Genomic DNA, 20050 nt, shown 5'->3' on the forward strand with positions numbered 1-20050 from the left:
GAATATGACCATTACATTTTAATCAACACAGTCTGATGAACACACATTTTTAACTTTTACATCACTTACATTGTAGTAATTTACATTTTGCACAAAATAACAGTTTATTTTAAATGAACACTTTATTTCCTTCAGTTTTACTTCTGCAGACATCCAAAGAATTCAAACTGCTGGGCCATCTCCTCCATGCCCAAACAGGTCGCTCTGTGTTCCTCAGTTTGACACTCTGCGCCTGTGGGCCAGTACTCAATCCAGGACCTCTCGCCGAGCACATACTGATACCTGAGGAGAACATTTGTTCATGTAGTCAGCTACCTGTAGTTCACTGGATTAAACTTTTTTGATTGAAGTGTAGAACAGAGGGAGATGCATGACTCCCTTCCTTCCATAACAAGCTAACTCTGCACCAAACTAAGCTGCACAAGACAGGCAAACCTGATTTTGTATAAGTTAGTAATAGAAAGCAGTGAAAAAGTAGAAGTGTTAAAAGGAGACAACGTTATTGGGGTAGTGGTGGTGGGGGTACACACAAAGAACAAACTTACGTTTGATGCTCTTCATCTCTGTTAATATCTTTGGATGTGCCCATGATAAGGAAGCTTTTTCCAACCTGCAGATCTAAAGCCTCTCGGCAGTGTGGATAACTGAGGAACAAACGAACTTTATCCAGAGGACCCACATCATCATTTCCTGTAATTTCAATGAAGGAGAAGAGAAAGAAGATGCTTAAGGAATAAATGCATAACTAAAGGTGTAGTATGAAACATTATTATTGTATTCCCACATATTCCAAGTGGAATTATACTTAAAGTAACATATTTAGAAATGTTCAACTTCTCTTCCTGGCGGCTTTCACAACAGGAACAATACCATAATTATATACAGCATGTATGGTGAGTATGAAGCTACAGCATGAGCCATCAAAGTCAGCTTAGCATAAAGACAGCTAGTCAGGCTGTATCCAAAGATAACAAAATCTAACTGCCAGCACTTCTAAATTTCTAATTAACATGTTGTATCTCATTTGTTTAATCTGTGGTGAAGTGCAAAAGCAACGACTGATCGTTTTGATGGGGCAGGGGAGAGTGGTATCAATCTTCTCATCTGCCTCAATTTCTCAAATTTTCCAAAATGTCAAACTCTCTTCAAATTTGAAATATATAAGATAGTGGCAAAAAAGTTACGACACCTTCAACTTCAAATTGTTTTGAAGGTTCAAAGTAGATAAATACCCACCTTCCTTGATGACTTGCACTACCCGCATTGAGTAAACGTCAGTGGTACCAGAGTCCTGAAATGCCTCCAGACTCACTTTGTATGCTGAGGACAGACAAGTTACTGATGTTAGCTCATGTGCTCCCATACTTATTTAACACACATGACAAAAAATGTAGTCCATTTACATTTCTTACCAAAATCAATTTTGGTGTCTGGTGTACTCTCACATAACTTAGATGTGCGCTGCTCGTTGGGGATGTCGCCCTTTTTCTGCATACTGCAGTTCTCTGGAAACAGACAAAAGGCACAAAATAAATACACAACTAATGACCTGTTAAGTTGATGGATGAGTACAGCTGTAATCAAAGTCACAATATAGTTTTGTCAGCAATATATTCTTTTGCTCAGAGTGCAGGTGTTTTTGATTACTACATTACTCTGCAAATATTTTAGGCACTTTATTTAGATTTGTATCCATCATACAATAACATTTCAGAGGAATCGAATTGGTCCCAAATTCATTCTGCAGCATGACAACAACCCCAAACATACAACCAGAGTCATAAAGGTCTAAGTGCCTAAAACTTCACAGTACGTTACCATCTAGTGAGTTACAGTAAACTCAAGTCTACTTTGACTTATCATCTACTTTGTTAGAACATAAAGGGGCATTTTATTGATTTAATACATATTTACCCATCCAAGCTTTACTACTCAGCTTGTGAAAACATTCTTTTTAGTCTTGCAAGCAATGTCTGTCAGTCGGTGCATCACTTTGGTCCAGATTGAAATATTTTAACTATGAATTGCCATGAAATTTGGTACAAACATTAATGTTCCCCTCAGAATGAATTGCAATCACTACTTTGTCTTTAGTGCTAATCACTAAATATTAGGGTGCATGGTAATCATTATGGCTGAGTAACATCAGCAAGTCAACATTGTTATACAGAGCATGTTCCCTATCTTTAATCATGTGCAATATTAAGTGTTATAGTTAACAGACAATGCAGAATGATCAAACATAAAGTAGAAATATGCTTACTATAGACAGATTAGATTATCTGTTAGACATCATCCTGCTTACCTTCAGCACATGTGCATTCGTTACCCCTGCAGAGCCTCAAAAGCTCTCCAGCTCTTCTCTCCGGATGGTAGAATTTCATACAATGTGTCTCTACAACGAGAAAGAAATATATTTAGAAAATATTTTGTGCTGATTTCAGTACATCATAAAATGTACATAAAATATATTGAAAATCTAGTCTGCTTATTACTCTGAACATTTAGCAGCAGCAAATAAAAATGATTCAAGCACACAGAGGCAGCATACAGTACAAGTGTCTTTGAGACTCACGGTCATAGTATTCATAGACAGACACAGCAGCTGGTTGTAAAACGCCCACTTTCATTGTCTGATGGATCCTAAAAGTGATCTCCTCTGTACGTGTGTGAGAAACCTGTAGAGAGATGTGAAACAAAGTTGAGACAAAGATAGATACAGAAAGAACAAGGAAGAGAGAAGAAGGGGTAGAAGGAGGTGGTATTGATGCCTCACCTTGTCCAGGTAGATGATGAGTGAGCCTCTTTCTGACAGGACCGTGTTCATCTCATATTTCGCAATGGTGCGGGCACGTCCTTTGGACAACTACACACAAACATACAAACACACACACATCATCAGACAACTTCCTAAACTATAAAACACATCCTGTTTTCCTTAATACTGACTTTTGAGCTCTATATGGGTATGTGCATATCTTACTAAGTTAAGGTCGTCTTTGTTAACAGTGAAGCCAGTTAGCAAGCCAATATCCAAGATTGACATGGTTGCATCACGGTCAGTGCTCTTATACCTGAACACAGACAACAGACAGAATATTTTAAAAAACAGAATAACACAGATGGAGAGAAAGTGAAAAGTGAAACTTTTTAGTACAGTAATCTAATATCAAATCAAATATCCTAAAATATTACAGTTGCTTCAAAAATCATTATATATTAGGGAAAAGACTCAGCTCTTCCTCCTGGGCATTGCATTTTTATGATTAAAAAAAAAGAAAGTTGAGTTGATAACGAGGTACACGAGGGGCAAGGCAAGTAAAAATCATTGCTGATTTTGCCTTTCTTCTATACTGCAGAAAACTGAAACATCTGTATAAAGCCATGTTACTGAAACACTGGTCATTATGACTTCTTAATTGTACTTACAAAATCTCTATTCTCAGCTTGTATACCCTCTCATCCTCATCCATTTTATCTGGAGGAGCAAAACATTAGAAGAGCATTAGTCATTTTTCTCATTTAAGAAAAAGACCTTAAAATACAGTAATAACACAGAGTAATATTTAAAGAGGAAGAGACAGAGGGCATCAACTTACCTTCAACGAGCTGCACTGACAAGTCAAACTTTTGACAGTTACTCTCCTTTTCTTTAGGCAGAGCGTAATAAAGCGACACCATCTATCAAATAGACACAAGTACATCTTAATATTGGATTCAGTGTGACATGTGTGACATGAAATTAAATAATTTGGAATTCCAAAAGGACACACTGATAAACAACAGATGATCAGAACAATAACATTTTGACTTACTTTCAGCGTTGCTTCTCCTGAGCCCTTGGCAGTCACTTTTATATCCTGGTTTATATCATTGATCTGTTGGGATTTAAATATGCACACAAACACACACAGGGGTCAGCAGGGGAAGCACACACAGGAAGCAGAGGGCATGATGGTGTCAATGAGTCTCTGTGTAATGATTGTGTCTCACTTTAGATGTTCTTGTGGTATAGCTGTTCTCCTTATTGAAGTTGTACTTGTCAGGGTCTGACCTGCCTGGCAATAGGATGTCCACATTCAGATCATAGTCTGGTTCTTGTGCACTTGTCCAGTAATCAGCTACAGCCTGATACACTATTATGGTAGCCTGGAGAGACAAAGAGTGAGAGAGGGGTGACCGTGAGCCCATTTGACCTTAAAAAAACTGCAGCTCAACGAGTGATATGAATGTATCAAGGTTGACAGAGGTCGACGTCTGTGTTACCTGAGTTGATCCATAGCCTCCACCCACAAACTGCTGTTTGTTGAACCATCTCACAACACGTCCAGCATTCTCAAAGTTCTTTATTGAGAGAAGTGGGGGACAAAAGGTTGAAATCTGTGTGACTGTATTGGATTTTTTTTGAATTTGTGAAAATAGAGTTAAAGTCTTGATTCTGTTCTGATTATACTTTAAAATATTTCAGTCAGTTTCTAAAGTCTATCATACATTTTATGTCATCTTACAGAGAGTTGAAATTTGCCTGACACAAACAATCAATCACAATAAAACACAATGTCTGCTTTATTTTTACATTTGACATTACCAACAGACACAATTCATTGACTTCCGTCTCCAGTCAGGGAAATGCCTCTATTTACCAATTGTCAGCACCATCAGGTGAGGTAATAAGGATGAAGACTGTTGTATGTTTTCTGTAACATGATGTACTGGTGCAACACACATAATTAGGATGTACTCACCTTGGCCTTGACCAAAGCCAGAAGAGCATAAGCTGTGGCTTCCTGGGTGTAGACACGTCCCCGAGGGACAGGCCAGTGGTTTAACTCTGAATCAGACACAGACAAAACATTTTTTATTGCTGTGCTGTACCTGTGAAAATCTTCATTTGCTATTAAATCCACAATCCCTAATCTTAAAATGTCTAACCTAATATGTGGTAAATTAAATGAAAAGTCTGACTAATAATAATAATGATATTAATGATAATAATAATAATATAAATATGGTTGTATGATTATTATGATGCAGCACTGTTACTATTAACCAACCCAAAGTATTTAAAATTGGCTCAACATTAATGGACCGAACTAAAATATTAAAATATTTTACTTGTTAGTAATAAAAACAAACAATGTAATATACTATCATCATATTACACTCTAAAAGAAGCCATTCTGCATAACACTTTTATCCTTGTAAAGTATATTTTATCTGATAATGTTTCTGTACGTTTACTTAAATAACTAATTTAATTAATCAATTAAATAACAGTTTAATTAAGGACTATTACTTGTAGTAGTAATATTATTTTTTGGAGTATTTTATGTGGAGTATTCTTAGACAACAGCATTTCTAGGATCTGAATACTTCTTCCACTGCTTTTGAATGTATTGAACATTGTTGAAACATAACATTTGCTCTGATGGACATCTATGACATCTATGCAAATGTGATACTGTTTCTTAATTACATCCAACATATTGTTGGTATTTCTGTACTGCTGTTTTTATTGTCTAATGTGTTCACTGATATTCTTGAATCTGCAATAACGTTACATCTATAGATGTTGTTTCTGAATATGTTAACATGATATATAACATGATGTTGTGTAACGCCACCTGGGGAAGCAAACTTGTAGAGTAGCTCCTGGTCCAGTTTGCCTTCATTGGCCAGGGCATATGATGAAATGGCAACAGCATACGGGTTGGTGAGGCTAGGCAGACGCTTTTCCAGGTAGGCAACAGCTTTGTCTATACTGCCTGGCAGACTCTGGAAAGTAGGAGAAGAGCAAGGCAGACAGAAGAAGTGTTAGTGTGAACACAAAAGACTTTAAAATAGGGGAGAAGACAGCAACTCATTCATTTTCAGTATCCACTCTATATGTTAGAGCAGTATTTGAACCTGGGATAAGTCTGGATTGTTCACTCTCTTACCATCTTTTTTGCCATAAGAGCCCTACTGAGGCTGACGGTACACATGAACACAAGAGAAAAAGAATTAGGCCTGATTTATGTGCTGTATGGTAAGCTGCGATTGTTTGCACGTCTCCCTAACTAGACTTCTAACTACAGTGGCAGCAGATATGCCAAAGAGGCAATAATTAACTAAGCCAAACCTGGAAACTTGATTTTAGGATAATGTTAGTCAGCATGTCCTGCTCTTTATTGGATTTGTTGAAGCTTACACTACAGAAAACCCCCAGAAAACTTTATAGCATAAATGCATCAGTCATGGTGTATATAGAAATTAATTTCTCTAGTACTGTGAAACCCTGTTATGTTGGAACAAATTACATTAGACTGTTAGCTATTTTTTCACTGTAAATATAATGGCTGGTGCACTGCCGAGGCTGGAGCAGCAATTATAGGAAGAGAACAAAAACATGAGACAAATGTAAACGTTAATGTAAATTCCACCACATTTCTACATGGTTCTCCGTTGTTTGAAGTTTGACTAGCACTCTCTCAATTACATCATCTTGTTTCAACCTCAACTTCTGCAATGGTCAACACTAGTGGATGAAAACATGCATTAATGCATGTATTCTAATTTTTTTTAGCCAGTCTTCTGAAAACATGATAAAAATATGTGCTACATTGAGTATTGTCAACAACGTCTGTGCCATGCAAGAATGGAAAGCTTCACAGGCTTAGCAACAGTAACGAGGGGGGCAGGGATTAACTATTGGTCAATCGCTTAACAGTGATTCAGTGACTTCAGAAAGCTTGATTTTGCTCATAAATTTGGAGTCAGTGAACGAAAAAAAGCAGCTGAGCGAAAAAGATGAGGTGAGGTACTCACATTAACTGTGGCATCACACAGCGTGCGTGACTCCTGCATACTAATGAGGCAGAAGGCTGTCATGGAGGCATCTGAATCTGTACCCTGAACATCACCCTACACACACACACAGTTATCAGAACAACATTATCATCAGTATCAGCAGAATAAACATCTATTTGTTAATATAAGATTATAATGATGTGATTAGCAATTTTTTTATCATCAATTGAAGACTGATGTAACCACAATCAGTGCACGTACAATCATCTCTCCGTGGTACACGCGCCCAACTTCTCTAAACATGCCGTCAGGTTGCTGTGCGTTGAGAATCAGATACTTGACAGCGTCACAGATCACATGTCTTTCTATTGCCACCAGAGTTTGGGCTATAGAAAACACCTTGACAACATATGCTGTCAGCCTTAGAGAGGAGAGGAGAAAAGAGATGAGGGTTTAAAAGTTTACTTTCGTATATTGTCACATAAAATACATCCTCACAAAGTCAAAATCTAAGTTAAAGGAGGATGAGCAAACATTTGCCCATGTGTTCATGAATGTTTGATGCCTCACCAGGAGCTACTTGCGTGGCCCTTGGCCCACACAGCAAAAGAACCATCATTCTTACGGTAAGCAAGCTGGTTCTGGTAGCCTGGACACAGACAAAATACACAACCTTTTCACTGACTGCCATTCAATTAATTTGAGAAGCATTGTTAAATTGGGTTACTTTTCAAATAATGTTGCTGAGATTTTTGTGTTATTTGTTGTATCTATGTGTGCCCACCGGTTTTGATGTGTTGAAGAGCTTCATTACGCTTATTGAAGCCCACAACTTCCCACTGGTTGGTTTTATCCAAATACGTGGTCGCGATGACAGGCAGGGTCATGTGGATCATGTTTTGCTCTCCACAGCCTGAGGGCTGGTAGATCAGAGTACCCATTGACTTTCCACTAATGGCGTTCTCCACCAGTGGACCTACTTGCTCTCTCCCTGCATGCACACACACAGAGAAACCAAACCATTACAGATCCACTGGAAGAAACAATCAAACACACATGTATAGGTGCTGCTCAACCAGTGAAATCATTGCCAGTGAGACATATACAATAGTAACAGTTTACATCAGTGTTTTCACCTGGCATGACATGATATCTCACCTGTCACAGAGATCTGTGTGCTAGTAGGTGAGTTTGGAACCAAGTCTGTCTTAGCAATTCCACTGTTGAGAGTTTCTTTTTGTTCACCACCTAAAGGGACATAACATGATCAAGTTGGAGGATTAATTACCAAGTGATAAAACATATTACTTTGTTGTGCCCATACTGTAGCAATTTAATGGTTAAAGTCACACAAACCTTTAGGGTCCAGAATTATAATTTGCGGAGATTTAACCAGAACGCCTTCAGGCTGAAAAACAAAAAATGAGTTGTTATCTCTCTTTTTCTTATTTCCAGTTGCTTTTAAAAGACTGATATTCAGCAAACAAGTCTTCTTTACATGGATCAAGGTTAAGCCCCAAAAGATGTTTCCCTTTAATGAAAATGACCAATATGACTTCAATCTCAATGAAGTGGCTAAATAGGGCAGCAGTACAGATTGATTGCAAATGGCTGAAAGCTCCTTACCACCACCCGCAGTAGCTTCATGATTCCGTCATTGAGTGATGAGTCTTTAACAGCTGCTTTGACCTCTATCTGGAATTGTCCCTCCTTCATAGGAATAATAATAAAGGGTACAGATCGTGTTGTTTCGGGCCCAATTTCAACCTCCTGACGATACCTTCCTTTCTTAGAAGCTGAACTGCAGACATGCTCTGTCTCAGTCAGATCCACACGTACCTTGAAAACAAAGCAAAGATGGAGAAAGAAAATAAGGTACATGCAGTTGATCAAATATGAAGATCCCATCCCACAGTAGCAGATGAGCATCTGAGCATCTACAGATAATTTCATGTCACTTTTGACAATTATCTATAGAATAACAACATTTTGTCTGTCACAAAGGACCAGCGTGTAGGATTTAGTGGATCTAGTTGTGAGATTTCAGACTCTAACAACCAGAATACACCCTACAGTATGCCTACCAAGTGTGTAGGATAACTTATGGTGGCTGCGAAACTCACAAAAACATGAGAAAGGCCCTCTAGAGCCAGTGTTTGGTTTGGTGGTTCTGGGCTACTGTAGAAACATGGGAGTGCAATAAGGCAGCGTCTATGGAAGAGGACCTACTCCCTATGTAGATATAAAGGGCTCAATCTAAGATTACAAAAACACAGCAATTCCTATTATACTAAATTTGACACACTGCACCTTTAAATAGGGATTATAATTAATAATAATGATCAGTATTAGTTTAAGTCATTTAAAGATACAGTCCCCATTTGAAGAAAATGTAACGCTTTAAACTGTTTCCCTGAGGATCACTTTGAAGTATTAAAGACTGGAGAAAAGATTGCTTCTTGCATTCATTTATAATATCTCTTTTTGCCACATGTTGTCAGTGCAATATTTACTATTGTTTTTGCCCTTCCAAAAGAATATCATGGTTTAATTGGCTTGCTGAAAGTCCTGAAACACCAGAGCAGAGTAACATAGACTTACTTTGACTTGGTCTGGGCTGTAGTTATGGAGAATTGCCTTAACTTCCAGCTGCTCTCCACGGACAGCAGAGTAAGGCAGCCTGAGATCAATGAAGAATTCTTTCCGGACAATTACCTCTAATGGCTCACCAACACAGATTCCTTAAAGATGGGAGGGATTAAAAAAACACAACAAAACAAGGGATGAGATAAAAAGAAAAAAGTGAGGGATAGAGAGACAGTACAGTAGGGGGGGGGTTTTGGCACACAAATTAAAACCCAAGACATAGTTTAGTCACTGAATCCTCACCGTGAGTTCTTGAGAGACTAATGCCAGTGAACTGCCAGGTTGTGATGGAGTCTTGCAAAGGAACATGTTTAGTAATGTGTGTGGTAGCACTGAAACATAGAACAGTGTGATCAGGTTGACATGTAAAAGGTAACTTAGAATTCAAGTGGCATCATGAAATTAGTAACCAGTGTATTTGTGTGTGTTTACAGATCTCAGTTGACTCACCAATTAGGGCAACCAGGCAGTGTGATATCTGACCACAGCCAACTTTCTGGGAACTTTGTACGAGAAACAATCTCATTGCTGTCCATGTAACTGTTGTCATCTTCCTCACCTGATGAATAGATTTAAAAAAAGATTTTCACTTAGAGACTGTGATTGTTTTCTAAGTACCTCTATGACCGTGGATAGTAATCATTCAGGGTTTCCCTCCCATCCCTCATCCCTGTTTCTTACTGCGAGCCAGTTGTAGACTGTCCTGCTTCTTCTCAGCTCGCTGGCTTTCCAGCTCCTTGCAGCAGTGCAGGAAGGCCGCAACACAAGCTGTACCGTCAGTGATGTACTCACTGCGCACCTCACAGGTGTATGAGAGGGGGGTTTCCCTTATGCCATCCAAACAACAGTCACGTTCAAGTCCTTTATACTGACTCACTGGAAAGACGGAAGATTGTGAAGGAGAAACAGAGGTGAGAAGGTATGGAGAGCAAGAAGAGGTTGATGGACAACTGCATAGTTATTCAGAATATAAACAGGTTTGTAAAATGAAAATACATTTACACAACAAAAATAGAAACATGAATTGTGCTTCTATCTTTTCACTAATACACAGAAAGAAAAGACAAATATTGTAAATACAAACATTTCGGAGAGCTGTGTGGCAGAGGAAACTGGACATTTGGTTAATGGGTCATTCCAGCCATGGTTCTTACCTAGGCTGGTTGTCAATTCCGTTATAGTAGTGGCTCGTTTCCTCCTGCTGGGGACCGGACATTTCAGTTCTGGAAATGCAACACAGACCAGATCTTTAAAAGAACTCAACAATGTTAAATTTAGGCTTGAGTACTACATGGTGTCTGTGGTGTGATGCTGATGAAGATGAAGATAGATTCAGAATGATGTCATTTAGCAATTGCATATATAATTTGCTGCACTCTTATGTAATAACACATACTGTAATATAAATCTATTATTAGCAAATACTGGTATAGCAATTATTTTAAAATTACTAACTTAATAGAGAGGACAATGATCAGAAGCTGACTACTGAACTTAGGTGTGCTCAGAGCAAAAAATGATAATGAAGTGAAATCAATCAAATACCACAAAATGGAAGTCACTTCACAGCCCCAGAAAATTGTGTCTTTGCTGACCCCTCCCGCTGCAGAGATGCACAGGTGTATTAAGTGACCCAGTGACATCACCTTTAGCCTAGTGAGTTTGACTAAAGGGGCACATTTCTGACCACACCAAAGCTGGATTTGGTTGGGAATGGATGGAAAGAGATAAGTAGGAGGAGGAAAAACAATGAGACTACAGAGTAAGTAGTTTCACCTTGTCTGTATGGGGTCCCAGAAGCAGTGCTGGACTCAAACAACAGCCCAGCATCATAGAACACACTCATGCCGTCTTTCCCTCCACCTGGTGTGCAACCTGTGTCGAACTTCTCTACTACATCCCACACCTGAGCAGCAAAATACAAACACACAAGGGTTAAAAAAATGAATCCCCTTTCAAATAGCTTAGAAAATACAGATAGAATAAAGAAATTGCCTTTTTCTGAGTGAGGCGGTGCTTGTTGTTGAGGACGTAGACGCCTTTGTCAACTGCCACCAGTCCTACTGTGGCCCCTGGATCTCCTGTGACCTTAAGACCAAACATCCTGCGAGGCTCATAGGATGGAGCAGGTCTTGATGACTCCAGCTTCAGCTATATGTAAAGGGAAGAGCAATGAAAGAAAAAAACATCAAAAAGTGTGTGGTAGATGTGCACGTTGCATACAAAAAAAAACTTTAACCAGGTGCTGGACCACAGAAAGGGCAATGAAGGAAACATGCAGATTTGTATTTGTTAAAGCAGTTACAAAAATATATCACAGAACTTGTTTTTTTCCACCTCATTAGTTTAACTACTTTAGTGTTGTGCCTCACCGTGCCCATGCAGGTGTCCTTGACATCCACCCAAACAGAATCTGATACCACTTCATTGCCACTTGTATGATAGTAGGCTATGATTCGGAATGATGGCAGCATTTCTTTGGTGATGGGAACTATCAGGGCAATCAGTACTTGTCCTTCTGTCTCATAACGGCCATGTTTCACCAGCTGACCTCTGCTCAGGATCTAAGGGCATATTTAAAACATCAGCACACTAAAATGCATGCATATAATACACAAGTTGTGTGAAGCACAAAATAAACACTTGCACATGCGCACAACACACACAATTATGCGCAAGTGCAAACCATTTCTCACCAAGTATGTGATGTCAGGATTGTAGTTTTGCTGTCTGTTGAGGTTGAGGTTGATTTTCAAGTTGTCTCCTAATTCCAGCTCAGCTGTATCCACCCCTGCAAAAATTACATTTTGTGATTAATGATTATATAATAGACACAGAAGAGATGTTGTGCTTTGCATTAAGGCAGCACTGTCACTGCCATTCACACTGTCTTTTTACTATCTGATGTTGTTTCAGGAGGACCCTTACCTATGTGGATGTAACTGTTGCTTTTAGTTTTATATGGGACAGCACTCATGGTGGCTATTGCTTGCCTTTCACGTGAAATACGAGGATCGTCAGTCTTTGCCTGCAATAAAACACACACATAGATACGCATGAACACACATAGAGTTAAATAAAGAAATGTACATCCTATCCAATACTGGTCTTGACGAGTGTTTCCCTAGAAAAAGTCAAATCAATCGAAGAAATAACAATAACATGTTGCCAGATGAACATCAGCTGAGAGAACATCAAAATGTCTGTATTGCTGGCTTATACATTTGCCATGATAGAGTCGACTTTCCAGCAGACACAGAACTGGCCACCTGATGAGTGAGAACTAAATATTCACTCTCCTTTTAATTCAGAAGCCTGATTATAATGCAAAAGGGTTAAGACTTTCAAAACATTTTGGGGACTTACGGTGATCCTCAGATTCGCATTTCCTGCCACCGTATTTATGGTAAGCTTTGCTATGCCGTTGGCTGCAGTGGTGCCACGCACGTCTCCCGGCTCAACCACCACCATAACACGATCTGCTGGAGTCTCATCAGGATTCATAACTTCAACCTGCCATTCAAGACACAAACAGCTGAACAGTCTGAAAACATTTAAGTACCTCATTAAGACACATTTTATCAATGGATCAACAATAAGGCCAGTAAAATACCATGTCAGGCTAGTAAATCTAGCAACTTACTTGTCTTAATGGGCAAGTGGTTAAAAATAAAAAGGGATTTTCTTTATCATTGCCATATCATGAATTATGTTCTCAGTCTCTGGTACACAGCATAGCCCCCTTGCACACATCAGAGAATATTGACATGCAATCAAGAATTGAGTATTTTAGTGGTGTGATGTGTGAAACATCCCTCAGGATTATGTGAGCATTGTCAAATAGTAAGATCAGTGGAGCGTGTAATTTTCACCCTCATATATACTCTTAAGAACAATAAATATTAAAGTAGGTAGTCAGGAAATTTGGAGTGGAAGAAATGACCCTGTGTCTTTATGTGTGAATTTCTACAGTTTAAAGATCTGCTTTAAATCAATGATCCATCATAGATTGAGGAATTGCACTAGTCTTTTGTAGTAAATTATATAAGTAATGTCTGGTGGCATGAAAGTTAGGTTCAAACAGTGACTGTGTTTCAGTTGTGAAATGTTTTCTAGAAATAATTATTTACCGCAACATCAAAGGACATTCCTGGTTTGAAATATTTTGGCGTTTTCGTGAAGGTGATGGTGTAAGGTGAAGTGACAATCTGGATACCTCTCAACTCTGCCTCCACCATTTCACTACCTGTGAAACACAGAAACACACACACAAACTAATTACTGAAGAATTTGTACATATTTGTTTTATTCATGACTAATTGACAAAGAAACGCTGTATAGCCATTCAATTTCTGACTTACTTATGTTGATATTTCTATTTTCTTTCTTTCTTGTGTTGGAAACTCATTTAAGATTAATTTGAACTCTGCTGTTAAATCATGTGATTCACACATGATCAAACATACTGAACAGGTAGAAACAGTCTCTTTCTTACCGCTCTCTGTCAGCACGCTGACAGCTACAAACAAAGAACGGCCCACCAGCTCAATGACATTTGGAAAGGTTGCTGTGATGTGCTCTCTCTTCAATGTGACCTGTCCAACACCATTCGCTATCTAGCATGAGATAAAACAGAAATGCATCTTGAAATACTCAGTAGTAGTTTGTTGGGCTTGTAAATTATTTTGTCAATCTGGATTAATACTGAACATGAATACCTCCCTCTGAATGTAACAAATATAACTGTAGACATATGGACAACAGTAAAATCCCAGAAGGTTTTCATGTTCTGCAGTTTTGCAGATTTTGTAGCACTTTGGGTAAATGCTTGTAATGCAACAAAAGTGTAAGTATTTGCTCACCGGCACCCTCTGAAGAGAGCTGGGGAAGCTCCTCTTTTGACCATCATACACAACCCCAAATACCACGTAGGCTGTCCCATCCACCTCTTTACCAAACAGATACCTAAAACCACAACAGAATGACACATTGTAAGCCCACAGTTAAATAAAAACGGGAGAAAGTTAGAATAGGTGCTATTACAGTAGGAACAGTCAAAACCCTGCACATACCTAGCTTTAATGTCGACAATGAAGTCATTGCTGTCCACATAAAAGAAGGCGATCTGAGGTATCAGTTTAACCTCAAAACTGGGCAACACTGAAAAATAGAAAACATTTTATTGGATGTCTAATAAAAGTAAGTTGTGTAAAATTGAAATAACAGATTGAGTAAGATGGACTCACCGTATTCTTTGACCTCAAACTCTGCAGAGTAGCTCTGCTGTGGGTTGCTGTGAAACTTGGCAACCACTTTCCAAAGTCCGGGACTAAACATACACACACACACACACACACACACACACACACACACACACACACACACACACACACACACACACACACACACACACACACACACACACACACACACACGTTAAAATATTCATAACATTGGAGTCCACACCTTAGATTGAAGTTATTTATGTCTTATACAAGTATGCCTAAATGAGATGCTGAAACAGCAATTTTTAGTGGTGTACATTTAGGTTGGCTGACTAAACAATAGTTAGATGGCTATAGTACCCTTATTTTACCCCTGTTTAGTACTATGATTATTTACAATTAATATTCACGTTGGAATATTTTTAGGAAACTGGAGATAACATGAGAAGATTGATACTTAACCACTCTCATATCTATACATAAAATATAAAATTGGAGCCAGCAGCTAGTTAGCTTGGCTTAAAAGACTGGAAACAAAGGAAAACAACTAGTATGGCTAAGTCTGTAGGTAATGAAATTACAACAATTATAATTATAGATATTATTATTTATGTAAATTATTTCTCTTAACTTGTTCTGGCCATTCACCTACCTCTGTAGATATTCTGATTTAATGCAACTACATGTGTGTGTCGATGTATGCGGGTGTGTGTATTATTCTATTTCCTGTGTGTATGTATGTACTGTATATGTGTATGTTACAATATTTGTTTTGGTGGAATTAGATTGACGGCCAGAGAGAGCTTTGGTCATATTACATGACCTCCAGATACATGAGTGTATTATGTCTGAATAAGAAAGAAAAATAAACTTCCTGGAGTCTGCGCTGGTTGCCTAGTAACTGCTAACTTGCTACTTCCAGGCTCATTACTGTAATGTTTCCAGTACGAAATGTTACATGTTAAAACATTTTTAACATTTAATGTATAAATCCCCACTAAAACCTGCTCGCTAAAGCGGAATATGCAGTAATGTGTTTAAAGTAAAATAAAAATACACACCTGACAATTTCAGCCAATTTGAAATCTCCAGAGTGGATGCCTGATTTCAGAGAGACTGGATCAAGTGGTAAAACGATGTCTTCAGGGGTCTAAAAATATGAAACATTGAACAATCATTAAAAGTGAGCGTTACCAGTTTACACATTTATTGAATTCTGATCATATTTTAACAAGTCCTTTGTGTACTATTCATAAGCCTGATCAGCATGTGGACACTGTAACAGTTTCTTGTCTACCTCTGATGGAGGGGCTGCAACTCAACCACTAGAGGGAGACATTTGTTTTTACAGTGAGAGGTGAAATGGGTGTCAGATGAGACGAAAGGAAAAAAAACAATGGTCATCTAAATATTTAGGAGGTTAGAGTTTGGTTTAGGGTTGCAGGGAGACAAAGTGGAAGGTACAGTATGGAAATAATTCAGTTTATAGTTGAACAGTGACAGCTGAATTCAATATTATATTGAATTCTGTGCTTATCAAAGATACAAATACATTACCACAATCTCAATAGAAATAGAAGCATCAGTTTGGGTGGCGTCATCCCTCTCTACAGGCTCCATACTGGGCGTCAATCCAAAGATCCTGTAATGAACTGAAACAGAGAACTGGTCACGCTTTAGCTATTTTGAGTTTTGGCTTTACTATTTCACTCAATTTTACTGATATAGTTTATCATGTAGTCACTCATTTTGAAAAATTAAAAATGTCGAAGTCAAACTTTGATGCTCCTAGAGAGGATTCGATTTTTAACAAGGGAATATGAGCATTTAGTTATTGGTGTTTGTAATCTCTTTTAATTACATTTTTTTCTCTTCTCATTGTCTGTTAATGTAGCTCTCACTTGAAAGACTTATAGTTCATCTCGAGAAGTCTATTCTGCATTTTTAAAATTAATATATTAACGTTCTAGTATGTATATCTCCTGTGGAACAATCTTCCAGATTTGGTCCGGGGGGCAGACACCCTCCCTACCTTAAAACTTTGCTTTTTGATAAAGCTTATAGTTAGGGCTCTTAGAGCTCTTAGCTTATGCTGCTATAGGCTTAGACTGCCGGGGGACTCCCATGATGCACTGAGCTCCTCTCTCCTCCTCCCTCTCTCTCTCTATCCATCCATCTATATCCATTAACATTCATGTACTATTAATGCATTCAATAACCTAAACTTCTTCCCCGGAGTTGTCTGTGCTTTCTCGTCTCACAGGTAATCTGGGCCTGTAGACGTCCGGATGACAGATTCCAGTTCCAGACCTTCTAGCTTCATTGTTGATTTTCATTGTGCTTCTCTCCTCTATCCTTCCTCTCTCTCCTCTCAACCCCAACCGGTCGAGGAAGATGGCCGCCCCTGAGATTTCTTCCTGTTAAAAGGGATTTTTTTCTTGCCACTGTTGCTCATGTGGGAATGTTGGGTCTCTTTAAAGTTAAAACCTGAAGAGTTCAGTTTAGAACCTGCTCTATGTGTAAAGTGCTTTGAGATAACTCTGTTGTGATTTGGCGCTATACAAATAAAGATTGATGGATTGATTGATTGATTGATATTGTATGTTATCAACATCGGCGAATACATGTCCTTTATGAAGGGTACACATTGTGTTTCTCAGCAGTGATGTGGACTCACCTGTGCTGTCGGGGGTGTAGAGGGTCTTGTCAGTCTGGATGAAGATGTAGCCAGACTGGAAGGAGACTAAGACGACCTTCTCTAGCAGTTTGTCAGGGAACTGAGCTTGAAGGTACACATATTGCTTCGCAGTGGGATCCTTACTGAAGTCCCCGGCAGGGATCTAAAACCAGAGACACAAACATTGAGGGAGGAGCACAAATCAGATATTTCATGAGCAATTATAAATGCATAATTTATTTGTTTGTGGTCTTGATAGAAAAAAGAATTTCTACACATTAGGTGATTAATGCCAGCAAAATATGAAACATGTATTATTTATAGTATACAGTACATATGTAGAAACAGTTTTTATTTTACCGTAATTTTTCCAAAGCCCTGGAATTTGTTCTCTTGGTTAAGTTTCACGTCTTGGGTTGCCAGCCTTTTGGTTTTGGTTGGATGGTTCATCACCTTGATTTCGACCTGCTTTTCACCCCCAGTGCAATCTTGACACTCCACGAAGATATGTTCTGCTGTTCCTACCCGCAACAAGTTCGGGGCAGACATCACATCCCTGCAGTGCAGGAGGGAGAGAGAGAGAGGGAGCACTACACTGAATCACATTGTAGCTCAGGATGAACAGACTTACTGACAAACATGGTGTTTTTTTACCGTAAGGCAATAAGCAACACAAATAATCATAATGGTCACTGTTAAAACACAGATTTACTGCTGTAACCTGCTGTTGGTGATGTTGTTTTTTCCTTTTTTTCCATTTAAAAAGAACTGTTTAGGGCCTAAAGACGTTGAAATATCCAGTATTTCAGAATGTTTTTCCCCTAATGACCTTTAACATTTAGAACCACTGTTTTTTAGCCTGTGTGTTCAAGGTTGGATTAACTCAAATCTGCCCACTCAACTAGTGTAGACCTCACACACAATGAGTAATCTATTTATTATCTGGACTAAACTCCAGCACTGTATCAATAAAACTGTTTGCTGTCACTGGTGTAATGCATCACTGTGCAAACTCAGAACAAATGTGGGCCAACTTGCTGGAATCATTTGAAAGACCACATTACCTTGACTTATGAGACTGCAAACTTATCTGCTGGCTATTATGTAAGACACAAGCAAAATCAGCACTGCATATGTATGTATTAAATTAACTATAAATGCAGACAACCACTGATCTTGTTGCACTCATTACAGTTTCATAGCAAACTTTTGAATATCAAGAAGCTGAGCGTACAAACTGTATATTTTGTACTTGTATGTTTTCTCTGCATTAATTAAATCTCAGGAAGAGAGTATTAAGGTAAGTAAGGTCTACTTACATTGGAGCTCCATCAGCTAGAGAAGACAGGGAGGCAAAGGCCAAAGAGGCCAGCAGCCACACTGGAGTTCTGCACATCCTCCAACCGGATCCTGGTCTGCTGTCGATGAAGACTCCAGCTCTAGCACTCTCCTTTTATCCTCCCCCACCTCCACCTGTCCTCACCACTATCTAGTACATCCCCCTCCCAAAGATTTCTGTACACATTTGTAAACACAGAACAGACATGTGATTTACCAGCAACAGTTGAGAAATTGCTTGCTTCTGATAAATGATAATGCTAACAGCGAAAAATCAATAAGGGCTTTCATGTTGGACTAACTTCTAAACACTGTTGAGTAAACAGTTAAATAAACACTTCTTTAATCAATGACATTAAAACAGCAAATCTACACTTCTAATATGATGCCTTTGTCTTTTACTTGCTTGGTAAATTCCACTTATTATTGTATTTCTCAGCCTGCTGTATCAGTATATTTGCATACAAATACAAACAAACAGACAGTTATTGTGTCAAAGTCCAACTGGCAGGATTTTTTGAGTTGCAACACCAGGGAATTTTTTCAGTGACAATCTGATTCAGTTGTGCTGTGAGGTAATTATAATTTTAATTTGTTATTTATTTGTGTGTTAATTTGTTTGTTGCTTTCTCGATTTATATGATTATGTATTTTTAAAGAGTTCCGGCCATACTGTCTCTCAATGATCTTAATGATTTCTGTATTTGAGTGTCAACCAGCAGATATTTTGACAGACTGTGTATACAAAGGTTATATAAGGCCATTTACTGTATATTACTTTTACTGGGGTTTTCTATCTATCTAAAAACTGACTAGACTAGCTCTGTCAGCTGTACAGAATTCAAAAAGTCACAGTCATATACATAACCCCTCATAAAACCACAATTTTGCATTTAGATTGTTGTAAGGATCAAACAAACCAGATGCAATGTTAACCAGTGAGCCTCAGAGGCGTATATTTCCCGCTGTTTTCACTCTTATGTTAAGGTATGTGAAGCGGTACTGATCTTAAATTATTATAATTTGGGTATTATTACAGTAATACCCAAATTGTCAAACGAGTCCCATAAACAATATATAAGTGCTGTTTAACAATAATCTTTTTGTATACTGAACATTTTGCCTTTGTTTTTTAAATAAGTATTTTAATTCAATTTACTCCACTTCATTGTTCCTCAAGAAATCACATAGGCTGTAGAGTGCATATTTTGTGGACTACCAATAAGAAACTAAAAGTGGCCAAGTCAGCACAGCAACTATTTAGTATGCAAAGTTTAGAACAGTCATCTGGCTCATGCATTTTGTTTCCAGTTAAATGGACTGACTTTTATCTCTGGTATCTTACCCATTTGTTGTAAACTATTACATTTATGGT

General features: G+C 38.3%; 1 protein-coding gene across 2 annotated transcripts; it reads right to left on the reverse strand.

Moving 5' to 3' along the window:
• Window positions 1-3: 3 nt before the first annotated feature.
• On the reverse strand, window positions 4-18812 carry LOC128371275 (complement C3-like). 2 transcript variants are annotated; one of them, XM_053331556.1, is made up of 43 exons: window positions 18657-18812; window positions 17698-17893; window positions 17338-17500; window positions 16218-16312; window positions 15722-15810; window positions 14682-14764; window positions 14508-14595; window positions 14298-14400; window positions 13931-14051; window positions 13566-13681; window positions 12802-12948; window positions 12364-12463; window positions 12132-12226; window positions 11808-11999; window positions 11431-11586; window positions 11212-11341; window positions 10590-10658; window positions 10117-10311; window positions 9886-9994; window positions 9679-9767; window positions 9391-9530; window positions 8416-8628; window positions 8146-8197; window positions 7948-8037; window positions 7574-7780; window positions 7360-7438; window positions 7051-7210; window positions 6808-6903; window positions 5625-5775; window positions 4746-4831; window positions 4267-4344; window positions 3994-4149; window positions 3816-3878; window positions 3600-3681; window positions 3430-3478; window positions 2984-3074; window positions 2777-2866; window positions 2576-2678; window positions 2306-2395; window positions 1413-1505; window positions 1237-1320; window positions 546-690; window positions 4-282 (listed from the first exon to the last, which is right to left on the reverse strand). In XM_053331556.1, the coding sequence occupies exons 1-43, from the start codon at window positions 18731-18733 to the stop codon at window positions 138-140; spliced, it is 4956 nt and encodes a 1651-aa protein (XP_053187531.1). In that variant the 5' UTR covers window positions 18734-18812; the 3' UTR covers window positions 4-137. The 2 variants fall into 2 exon arrangements, 1 of the variants encoding a protein (XP_053187531.1); XR_008322803.1 differs by lacking the exons at window positions 4-282; window positions 546-690; window positions 1237-1320; ... (1 more) ...; window positions 2306-2395; window positions 2576-2678 and having other exon boundaries at window positions 2815-2866; window positions 2984-3067; window positions 3426-3478.
• Window positions 18813-20050: the final 1238 nt, after the last annotated feature.

The sequence above is a fragment of the Scomber japonicus genome, chromosome 2 (genome assembly GCF_027409825.1).
Source record: "Scomber japonicus isolate fScoJap1 chromosome 2, fScoJap1.pri, whole genome shotgun sequence".
NCBI classification, from domain to species: domain Eukaryota; kingdom Metazoa; phylum Chordata; class Actinopteri; order Scombriformes; family Scombridae; genus Scomber; species Scomber japonicus.

Coding starts and splice junctions, on each gene's coding strand:
- LOC128371275 (XM_053331556.1), bottom strand. CDS start 18,733: ATGTGCAGAACTCCAGTGTGGCTGCTGGCCTCTTTGGCCTTTGCCTCC. Junction 17,501..17,697: donor AGGGCTTTGGAAAAATTACG/GTAAAATAAAAA, acceptor CTCTGGTTTTAG/ATCCCTGCCGGGGACTTCAG. Junction 3,075..3,429: donor AAGCTGAGAATAGAGATTTT/GTAAGTACAATT, acceptor GTCTGTGTTCAG/GTATAAGAGCACTGACCGTG.